Here is a 12332-nt window from a genome sequence, read left to right on the forward strand (position 1 = left end):
AATAGATTACATTTGTGGCTAAATGTGCAGGGCGAAGTTAACTGTGTTGCTTTTGTTTCAGCTGTTGGCATTTACACTGGAGGGGAGAAAAATGAGTCTAAAAAAGTTAGTTTTTCTACATAGCAGGTGTTGGGTACCTGGTGTAGTGGCCTTGGTCATGTTTGCTAACACATTGCAGGGAGGGGACAGCGTCCATTAGGTTCGTGGACATGGTGGCAGAGAGTCTCACCTTGAGGTAGTTCAGACGATAAGTATGGCACTTCCTGTGCGCTGACATGGGTCCAGTCAAAGTCATCGTAGGGATCCTGCTGGTAGTCACACTGGGCTGGGCCATCGTCAAACGTACAGCCACCTGGAAGGACAAAGAGAAAAACACGAGGTCATTTTTTCAGCTAATTGCATATGGCCGGTTAATAACATTGTGCCCTTTATTCATTTACTAATGAATTACCACCAATTGCAACAGCTGAGCCCAGTGGTACCTCTGATCACCAGCCAGGGCAGTATAGGCCTTCTATCCCCTTCCTTCCTACCGAGATAGAGTCTCCTCCATTGGGCAATGCAGCATGTGCTAAGATCTGACAACTGAGTAGGCAAGAGGAGGCCATGCCACCAGACAGCTCAGTCACACAGCACTCCCCTTGTTCAGTTTCAGGCTTAACTCAGAGCCAGTCATTTGTGAGATGGTGTGCATAAACAAAGGCCCTCCTGAGGCCCTACCTGGAAGTCGACATGTCACAGGGCCTGACCGGAGCAGAGAGGAGAGACAGGCCTCTAATGACTTTGACATGGGTGCCTAATACGTGTAGCCAATTCCACCTGAGGTCACTGGTGACTTATGGGAGGAGATACTCATTCCAGGTCCTCTGGATGAATTATTGGTTGTTGAGAAAGAGCTTCTCAGTCTTAAGAGAAAAGGGATTGTGTTCGGCAGTATTCTTCCTCTTGAGTTTTCTAGCAAGCTATGTATATGAAATGCCAGGTCTATATTTAATGGTCAAATTTGAACACGGTTAATTGTAGGTTAAAATCCCAATGACCGGAAAGGCGCATATAAATGACCTGTACCTCTCTGCTCATTACCAAGAGAGAGTTCTTCACAAATGGAAAAAGGTCACCCTATCTGGGTACAACCGCTGATCTTTCAAACCTCTGAGTGATGGCACACAGAAATATCATAATTTGCATTTTAATTCCAGGACAAAGGTAGATGCTAATTAACACTGGCTACCAGAGGGTTGTAGCTAAAATAAATAATATTCAAATCCCCCACAGGATGATACACTGTGTTTTCTAAGATAGCATAACCTCAAAAGCATCTACATTGAACACAAACACCAGTCATTACAGAGGAAACATCAAGTGGGCACTCTGTATTGCAGTTGACTCATATTTCAAATGGTTAATTCAAGCGCGGTGGAATAAGCCCAAAACATAGACTAGGCCACATCTTAGAATTGAGAACAAATCAAACTACAGTCACTTCCAGACAGGGTGTCCCTGGACAACATATCCTGAGTAAATACAGGAATTTAACATTGACAGAGAGCAAAATCACATTACTGACTGAGTGATACAGAAATAAAGGGATTCTTTGGGATTTTGGCAATGAACCCCTTTATCTACTTCCCCAGAGACACATGAACTCGTAGATACCATTTGTATGTCTGTGTCCAGTATGGTAGTTTCGTAATAGCGTAATGGTAATGCCTGGAAGTCCATGGTAATAATTAGCATGCTAGTTAGCAATTGCTCTAATACTAGTTAGCATCTTCCTCAAACTGAATGCAGAGACATAAACATGGTATCCACGAGTTCATCTGACTCTGGGGGAGTAGATAGATAAAGGGCTTAATTGCCAAAATTCCGAAATATGCCTTTATTAACTTTCTGTCAACTTAAAGCTGTTTAATCCCCAGTTTTGAAGGTGATGACTCAACACAGCCCGTGCTTGTTTTGTGACTGGACAGCTACCGTAGATCAAATACATGCAAATGCAAACGCCTTGCAGCACCGAAAACCATTTATCACTTGTAAGAATATCCTTCCATTTCTACCAATCTTGCTCAGCTTCAATATGCAAATCTGAAGAGCTGCAACTGACAAAATAAGGCCCTTGTTGCACCAGGGCTTCCTTTACTACATCAAAAACATGCGAGTCCCTCTTCCTGCCGCCTAGTGAATGTGACAGAGGCCTTGGTATGGTCTAGATTACTCCCAGCAACTGGAGAAGGCTTACCACAAGGAGTTACATTAATGTGACGCTTACTTCTCTTAACAGAAACGCCATTTACATTGCCATACCTACATCTTTCCCTGAATGTAGTTGTTAAATCACTTCACCCCGTCACTGCAGCCTAATGTCACCAATAGTGAGATTAACACAATTCTCCCAAATACAGTACAACCTAAAAACGGCTGCAGGACATATAAACTCAGCAAACACTGCAGTGTACGCATGAGTGCCCATGAACAAACTGGTTCAGTCATGAACATGGAATGTGCAGTTTTGCTATAACATTTCAGAGAAATACCTCCACTCAACGTCTGTATATAAACCCATGTTACATTTTCCGTTAGTGACAATCATTTCGTCCCTCTTCTGGATGAGTTTACATTTCCCGCGCATTAATCTACATTATGAGAGTACTATAGGTTGTAGTGAGTTTGACTTCTCCATGAAAAGGGAGATGAGACGGCCTGTTGGATGCATGGCACTGAGGGACTAATGTGTGTGAAACTGTCTGCCCACACACACAGGCAGCAGAGCCACCCTCCAGCCCACGTCTTAGCAAACACCTTCTCCACTCTCCTTTGTTCTGCCAGGAAAACCAGTCTGCCACCCCACAACACAATCTGCACGCACGCACACAGACAGTCTGGCAGTCCCTGGCACCTGTGCATCTCTGACCTGGGTATTCTGGTAGACTTTCAAGCATTTATCATCTTTGTCTCGAGAAGTGTTGTTGTTTTCCGTTTAATTCAGTGACACTTAACTAAAAACTCCAAGAGCACAAAATATAGCCCAACCATGTCAAATCAATGTTTATTTGTCACGTGCGCCGAATACAACAGGAAAAGGTAGACCTTACAGTGAAATGCTTACTTACAAGCCCTTAACCAACAGCACAGTTTTTAAGTAAAAACAACAAAAAAAAGTATTAGGTAAATAATAGAAAAGTAAAGAAAATGACATAAACATTAATAAAGTAATGGTAGCGAGGCTATATACAGGTTGTACCGGTACGGTGTCAATGTGCGGGTGCACCGGTTAGTCGGGCTATTTGAGGTAATATGTACGTGTAGGATTAGTGAAAGTGACTATGCATAGATGACAAAACTGAGTTTGGACCGTCGGCAGTGGCGAACAAAGCTCAGGTAGAAAACACGTTAGTCACGGATGAGGGTAAAACAAAGCCTTTCAATGATAGTCACCTAGCCACTCGGCATTGCTTATGCAAGCACACATAACACAGGTCAGTGGTGTTATAATTGCATTATTAGCGAGATAACAACTAGCCGCTGAAGAAATGAGTTGTAAAAATCCCCTCTGCCTGCAAGGACCCCGACGAGATGATTTGCATACTAATCTGAGGACTCAAATGTGGAAGTCTGCTAATGAAACAATAGTTTGTGCTTCATTTACATAATAAAATAATTATTGTGGCTGATAGACCTCGCGGGCGAACATTGTTCATATCCCTGATAAAAGTGGGTTAACAACTCTATCACAACGCATACATGAACTATAGCCGCTCAGCGCAGTTTGTGTGAGGGATATAGGAACAAACTGCTTGCAATTATTGGACAATGTAATAAAAGCCTCATTATTTTGAATACATATTTTGGACCTATTAAAGGGACTAAGTAAATGCAGGGTTCAGCCAAACTGGGAAACATTCAGTGAAACCGTCAACCATCTTGTAATTATTTCCCATTAACATAGGGACGAGATATATAGCTCTCCCACTCAGACGGGCTTTTCATTGCTTTTGGAGATAAATGACTATTGATCTGCATTATAGCTCTGAGAAGGAAATAAGTGGCATAGCATCTTTTCCACAAGCAAGTGCACTTTAAATAATATATCTCAAAAGGTATGCCCACGTGTACAATGGAATACACACCTTTCACAACTGTCTAGACCAGAGAGAGCCGGTGGGAAAACACACACTAGGAGTCGGTTTCTTGTGGTCAAGGATTATTCAACCATGGCTAGAACACAAGAAATCCAAGTCATTGTACCGAAAGTGCAGAAACCAATACATTTTGGCGAGGCCAAGAATGCTCATGAAGCTTACTAAAAACGTTACAAAATAATTGTTTAAGAAAGCCAACTAAGTGTAGAAAACGCAAACAGAAAATCAATCAATCATAAAAATCTGTTGAACTACATTGAAAAATATGAATAATGATCTAATTTAGATAGAGGAGAACAAATCAGCTCTGAAGTGTTCTTCTGAATAATTATGACAGAGATTCAACTGAGGGTTAGTCATGGTAGAATGTTTTGTCAGATCCAACTACGATCAAAGCCCTTACAATCACATGGAGTACACTAAATATGGATACTGAAAATTATACTAATGTGATGGTATCACAAAGTGGGGTCAATATGCTGTCAACTGGACAATTGCAACATTCCAAAAACAATGTTGACCTCAAAAAACAGAAGTTCACTGCTGTTTTGAACAAAACATACCTCAGGACTGCGCCATGAAAACAGTGAAAAGGCTTAGTCAACCTAACAAAAAGTTGAAAACTGTACACGAATCAATCTTCCTTTAAAACACTCTCCAAAGCCCAGTGCCTGACTTTGAAAACACCAAAAAGGCAGTATTTTTATTTTATTTTATCAAATCCTGATTGCTGCCCCTGTTTTACATGAGAAAAGGTGAAATTGCTTAGAAATTATACAAGTCCTCATTTTTCTTCCATCCACAATATGCTTACTCTATATGCACTATATGGTCATTGAGCCTCGGCGCACTACGAGTGCAGAGCTGACATCATCAAAAGGATGGCCCAGATAAAGGCAGGGAGAGCAGAGCACACCTCACCTCGCTTCTGTTAAACAAGAGCATGACATTGGCAGTAATTCATTATGCAGGGGAAGAGATGAAGAAGGAATTCTACGCCACTGCCAAAGAAAATGCCAATTAAAACCCATGAATGAAACCCTATTAAAGATTTTGTCCCAAAAAAAAGCCCTGTTTCTCTTTTGGCCTTTCGTCCTCTATAGCCCTGTAGCATTAGCTGCAAGACAGGCCACAGTGCTTCACCCTCCGTTTCAGCTGAATCGGGAGATTTAATTCACTGTTAACATGATGCCTGTTTGCATCCTAACTAATGAGCACCTATTTTTTTCAAATGTTTGACCGCTTTCAGCTCCTCAGCTCTCCCCCTCTGATTCCCCTTGTGTTGGCAGGATGATTGTGAAGTCCAAAATCCACTAAATCCATCCCTGTTTGCACGCATTTAATACATATATATATGCTTCCACTTATCCTGCTGGGAGTGAGCTTACGGCTTCTCCCGGTTAGTAAGGCAGAGTGCTGGCCAGGCCTGTTCAGACACCATCACTGAGGAGGAGTGGGATATGGCCTGGGCCTTCATGGCCACCGCAGAGTCAAACTCACTTTTATCTGACAGTGACAGGGCCAATGAAGGCTCACAGCTGTAGTCAACTCCGAACCTCACAGTGCACACTCTGCAGGGAGGCAATGAGAACAGCCATGAAACCAACCTCGCCATGGGTTGATAGGCTCCAAAGGAAGTGACATCCCCAGAATAAAGGTAAAATAAAAAAGAGTGGTGTGATGGCAGAGAAAGTCACAAATCACACGAGAGAAAGCGAGAGAGAGAGAGAGAGAGAGAGTGAGAAAGCTTTCTGACTATATTACAGTGAGAGAAAAAAAAGGTTATTCTCTCAGGGGTTAGAAATGTGAACATATTCACAGCGGACATTGAGGGGGAACAGCTCACTTCCTCAGCACCCCTAAGCCAACTGGCTCCAAGAAGAATACTATAATAGTACAATAAGCAGCTGTAACTGGAAACCAACAGGCCCTCTGGAAGTGCCTGGGTTCATGAGTGCTTTACACGGAATGATCTGCTGGACAATCTTTAACAGCCCATTTGTGTGCGTTAGTCTTCCAATTAAACATGAGGTGTTTCTTGTGGGAGACATTTTAAAACTAAATTAAGCCAGATAGGATGACAGCGAGTGTAGGGTTGCCGTTATCCTCTCTCACAAAGTACAACCTTGTGACAGAACACACGCTTCTATTGGAGAAAGCCCACTCCTTATTAATACCAGGGAACTTCAACCGCAGCCACATCTTCGGGAAATGACGGCATCGAGATGGCAACTTGATGAAGAGATGATAACGGTCCCAATCAGTCACCTCACATCTTTTAAAACAAAGCACCCGTCTCCCATAGCCCTTGTTTATCCCTTCAGATCCTGAAAAGTTGCTTTGTGCATGTTTCTGCAGGATGTCTCTTCCTTCGGTTAACCTGTCCCTCCCAACACCTCCACCCCTATTACGCAGCCTGTTATGAAGAACAAAGGAGAGTGAACCGGCAGCAGCGTATAATTATAGAGAAAGTGTGGGCTTCACTGTTCTCGTGTTCTTGGACACATATTGTGTGGATCCTGCTCTCCTCCTGGTTTGAAATGCTCTGTAGCTTTATCTAACAGCGAGGGCTGCACATTTTCTTTGTTTTTTCCCCCCACAGGGAGACAATAAGGCAGACGTTTTCGAGAAACGGGAAAATGTCAAGATTTGAATAGTAATAAAGATCCATAATATGGAGAAAAGAACCTTTCCATAAGCATTTGTCTGATGGCATAACCCCAGTACGTCTCCAGCCCGGTCTTGCTCTTTGCAAATGCTGGCTGAAGCCTCAGCGCAAACAAATCCAAAATGCTCACTTGGAAAGGCTGAGGGGGCCAGTAAGGTCGCTCACATTGTGTATAAGACATTTAACTTCATTTCAGAGAGGTGTTTACATTAGAGAAAAAGCTTTCTGGGTGGGGGTTGCAAAATAATGGAGTGTGATTCGGTCTGGGGTCGGCCACAATCCACCTTTGCACAGCATTTCAAAGCTTTTGGGTGAAGAGTGTCTAGAGGTCTTCACCAATGGTGTAAAGTACTTAAGTAAAAATACGACTTTCCGTAAATTAAAAAAACAAGAAAATGATGCCATCTAGTTTGCTTAATATAAGGAATTTGAAATTACTTTTACTTTTGATACTTAAGTACATTTTAAACCAAATACTTTTACTCAAGTAGAATTTTACTGGGTGACTTTTACTTTTACTTGAGTAATTTTCTATTAAGGTATCTTTACTTTTACGGAAGTCTGATAATTGGGTACATTTTCCACCACTGGTCTTCACGGTTCTACCCAAACCAGATTAACGACCCAAGATCACATCCAGCTTGGTGGCCACAGGTCTCGGATCTGTGTGACAAGATGTGAAATACCAACGGTATCCAAAATTATATTTGAATAGTTTAGCTCCTCAACAATTGCAAGTTTCATACATTTAAATTAATGTCAGTGGGTCCGCTTTCATCAAACCAAATGTGTCAATATCATTTTGTGACAAAACGGCATATTCACTTTATGAAAACGAGCCACTGCATGTGACGTGGGGTAAAACTACTACTAGGGCTACTTGTGGGAGAGGAGGGGGACGCAGCGGAGAGAAAAAGTGATAATCTATACACTGAGTGTATAAAACATCAGGAACAGCTTCCTTGTATTGAGTTGCACCCCCTTTGCCCTCAGAACAGCCTCAATTCGACGGGACATGGACTCACTACGGTTTCCAAAGCGTTCCACAGGATTGCTGGCCCATGTTGACTCGAATGCTTCCTACAGTTGAGTCGAGTTGGCTGGATGTCCTTTGGGTGGTGAACCATTCTTGATACGCACAGGAAACTGTTCAAGTTTCAGAAACATTAAGTTATTCTTGGTTGATGTGAAGAAGAAACTGAATGAGAGCGATTACAGGGAGGAAAAACCGACAGGCAAATCATTTGTATTCGCCTCATTTATGCACATTGTGGATACAGAGGGGTAAAAGGTCACCCGTATTTTTAAGACCTGAGCTATTTTATTCAATTTGCTAGTTTATTTAGGCTATTTATTCATTTACGCTTGGCCTATTTAGTAGGCTGTTTTTCTATTTTATTTGGGGTATTTTCTTTGTTAAAAATAACAGTTTGTTAATGTTTAATGACTCGAGTCAAGCGTGATATTTGTCAGCATAAAGATGAGTGACTCATTTATGCTCTAGTTGTGTGGCTTTCGTTGAAAATAAATAAAGTTGTACTATAATGCAGATTTAAACACATTATTTCTGATCGTCTATAATAAAGATAATGTTTGACTAAGTTAATCTGCTCATGTTGTGTGTGAGGTAGACTAATAGCCATGGGCTCAACAACAGAAAATATTATAGCAGAAAATATAGAATTATTACAGAAAATATTAATATTATATTACATTACAAGCTTCCCACAATAAGCTGGGGGAATTTTGGCCCATTCCTCCTGACTGAGCTGGTGTAACTAAGTCAGGTTTGTAGGCCTCCTTGCTCACACATGCTTTTTCAGTTTGGCTCACAAATTTCTATAGGCCTGAGGTCAGGGCTTTGTGATGGCCACATACCTTGAATTAGTTGTCCTTCAGCCATTTTGCCACAACTTTGGAAGTGTGCTTGGGGTCATTGTCCATTTTGAAGACCCATTTGCGACCAAGCTTTAACTTCCTGACTGATGTCTTGAGATTGAGATTGCTTCAAATTATCCACATATTTTTCCTTCCTCATGATGTCATCTAGTTTGTGAAGTGCACCGGTCTGTCTTGCAGCAAAGCACCCCCACAACATGATGCTGTCACCCCCTTGCTTCATGGTTGGCATGGTGTTCTGCGGTTTGCAAGCCTCCTCCTTTTTCCTCCAAACATAACGTTGGTCATTATGGCCAAAGGACATTTCTCCAAAAAGTAAGATCTTTGTCTCCATGTGCAGTTGCAAACTGCACTGTTAGTTAGATTACTTGTTGGTTATTACTGCATTGTCGGAACTGGAAGCACAAGCATTTCGCTACACTCGCATTAACATCTGCTAACCATGTGTATGTGACAAATACAATTTGATTTGATTTGAAACCGTAGTCTGGCTATTTTCTGGCTATTCTATTTACAGGTTATGTCGATATAGGACTCGTTTTACTGTGGCTATAGATACTTTTGAACCGGTTTCCTCCAGCATCTGGGATTGATTTGCACTTGCAACAAAGTACAATGATCTCTAGGAGACAGAACACGTCTCCTTCCTGAGCGGTATGACGGCTGCGAGGTCCCATGGTGTTGATACTTGCATACTATTGTTTGTACTGATGAACGTGGTACCTTCAGGCGTTTGGAAATTGCTCCCAAGGATGAACCAGACTTGTGGAGGTCTGCAATTTTTTTCTGAGGTCTTGGCGGATTTCTTTTGATTTTCCCATGATGTCAAGCAAAGAGGCACTGCATTTGAAGGTAGGCCTTGAAATATATCCACAAGTACACCTCCAATTGACTCAAATTATGTCAATTAGCCCATCAGAAGCTTCTAAAGCCATGACATAATTATCTGGAATTTTCAAAGCTGTTTAATGGCACAGTCAACTTAGTGTATGTAAAGTTCTGACCCACTGGAATTGTGATACAGTGAATTATTATTAAAGCGTGCAATGCTGTCATCAAGGCAGGGTGGCTACTTTGAAGAATATCAAATATATTTAGATTTGTTTACCACTTTTTTGGTTACTACATAATGCCATGTGTTATTTCAGAGTTTTGATGTCTTCACTAATATTCTACAATGTAGAAAATAGTAAAAAAATAAAGAAAAACCTTTGAATGAGTAGGTGTCGCCAAACCTTTGACTGGTACTGTCGATATTTAAAATGACCGGATCCTGTCGGGATTGGGTAGGAAATGATCGGATCTCAATTTTGGGATCCGAGAAGACTTCTAGGAGTGTCTTCTTCACCAGGCCATTTTAACCAACACTGTGTTTGAAATAGCTCAGATAGATGGGGGAAATAGAAAACAATCTAGCATGATCCAAATGTGCCAAGTTAAACAGCCGTCCACTGTTGTGAGGCCCAATATCTGTCACAACTGTAATCCCTGCCCTGCCCAGCAGCCTATTTGACAATAATACTGGTTTGGGATACAAGCATGAACACCTAGCTTCACAACAACCACAGTTTGAAAATGTCAAATGGTTTCCTGGGTTGGGTATTAGGATTAAAACGGCACAATAAATAGCCAAGAGGGTGAAATTAGGCTGGCTGATTTGAGGCCATTCCAAGTGGAGTGAAGAGCCTTTTAACCTCTGACCAACCCTGTTGATCCCTCAAGCTATTGTCGAGTAGATAATTACTGTGCCACTGCATGCACCATATTTGAATACTTATTTAAAGAACTCAAACATAGTTGTTGTTGGTTTTTGGTATTTTGGTTTCCGTGCTTCAAATCGAATCAAATTGTATTGGTTGCATACACGTTTTTATCAGATGTTATTGTGGGTGTCGTGAAATGCTTGTGTTCCTAACTCCAACAGTGCAGTATTATCTAACAATACACACAAATGTAAAAAGTTAAATAATGGAATTAAGTAACACAGAAATATTACAACTACATGTTTAACATGTTTTGTAGCGTTAAGAGCCGCTCAATCTCATTGAGAAAAGCCAATATCCATTTAAAACAAAGTTAACTAAGTCCAATTGGTGTTGGGATCTCCGATATCCTCAACCAACCGTGATGCTTCAAGACAAGTTACCATTTAACCCTTTTGTTGACATTTGAGGTAGCAGTTGAACACAAAAATGTTTTAACATTCTTGGAACGAAAGCATGCAGAACAGCAAACATTTAATATGCTTAGACTGTCTGAGAAAATAATTTACAATAAGGAGTTTGTTTATTTTGGAACTAAAAGTAGCAGATCTTAGCAGATATTAGAGGCTTTGGTTAACTTTGTGGGAGAGGTCAAAATATCTAGGTCAGTTGTTTTTTGTACATAGGGATGTTAAGTCAAAAGAATACTTAGCAGCCAGAGGTTCGGCTGAATAGAATTTTTTTAGGTGGTTTGTTTTGTTGTTTAAATATTTGTGTAGGAAAAATCCTCTGTTTTCTGCTCTCCAAACAAATTACTTATTAAGTAATTGTTACTGAGTTGAACCTCGACACAGTACAAGCAAGTCAAAACTCACTTGGCGCCACTCCCATTTAACAAAAAGATTGAGGCCCACAATAAATGCAGCGAATAAACAGTGCTGCGAGAGACAGGGTTTGCATTGTCCCCGCCAAGGCCAGACCAGATGTTTTCCCGAGCAGGCAGCAGTTTCACAGCCTCGTCTGCAGGAGGTGATAAGCCTTTAAAATGTCCAGAGCTCGGCAGGGGTCCTAGACACTCACACCGGGGACCGCACTGCCAAAGCCCCTTTCACCACAAACCTCCGTTCTAAAATCACACACCCATTCTAAACATGAGCAGGCAAGGCTTAATGACACTTTCCGTCAACTTAAGCACAGCCTAGAGTTCACCCGTCTAGATGAAGGTCAGGTGGGGATAGTGGGAACAGACAGTGGGATGAGAGGAATTCAATCCGAGCGCAGCAGAAAATAAGTACGGCAAACGCTCGCATTGCAGGTTAATAACACGTCTGAGGTTGACATACCGTAAATATGGATATTTAGCTTATGAACATGCTTATGCTTTATTTCCTTTGCTCTAGATATTTGTTTTCCCCAGGCACTATGATCTTCCTGCAAAAGGGAATTAATACACTCCCTCCACAGTATCAATTGAGTCTCCACACTCTGTTGATTAATTGAAAGTGTCTGATAGATGTGCAGCCTTTCTCATGAGGCTGTCTCTCCTCGCACAGTGGTTATCTCCCAGACACCGTCCACGTGGCGAGGAAACTCATCTAAATTCATCTGATATCACCCATAACTTCATTTCCCGATTCATCCCTTTAATTGCAGCCCAACAGACCAGTCATAGCATCGACGCTATACTCGCTCATCCGGTTTAGACCGCCCGTTAGTGGAGTGCACGAGTATAAAGTCCGAACATATGTCCTGAGTCATGAGCATATTTTAAGGGGCTCAACTCTACTTTGAGTTTAGTGATGTCATGGGAGCGGAGGGACGGAGTTGGTGCCAGGTCACACCATAGCCATTAAGCTGGAGACGATTTCAGGCTGGCTGAGGATTTTAGGGCTTACACTCCAGGATCCACCAGGCCAGGTTGAC

At 41.7% G+C, this 12332-nt stretch overlaps 1 protein-coding gene across 12 annotated transcripts in view; it reads right to left on the reverse strand.

Moving 5' to 3' along the window:
- The window catches only part of LOC135557538 (receptor-type tyrosine-protein phosphatase kappa), a 150404-nt gene that overhangs the window by 98736 nt on the left and 39336 nt on the right, over nucleotides 1-12332 (reverse strand). For all 12 annotated transcript variants that reach the window (XM_064990878.1, XM_064990877.1, XM_064990875.1 and 9 more), the window contains exon 2: nucleotides 230-352. In XM_064990878.1, coding sequence (XP_064846950.1) covers nucleotides 230-352 — 123 coding nt within the window. The remainder of the gene's footprint in view (nucleotides 1-229; nucleotides 353-12332) is intronic.

The sequence above is a fragment of the Oncorhynchus masou genome, chromosome 16 (assembly GCF_036934945.1).
Source record: "Oncorhynchus masou masou isolate Uvic2021 chromosome 16, UVic_Omas_1.1, whole genome shotgun sequence".
In the NCBI taxonomy this organism is placed as follows: domain Eukaryota; kingdom Metazoa; phylum Chordata; class Actinopteri; order Salmoniformes; family Salmonidae; genus Oncorhynchus; species Oncorhynchus masou.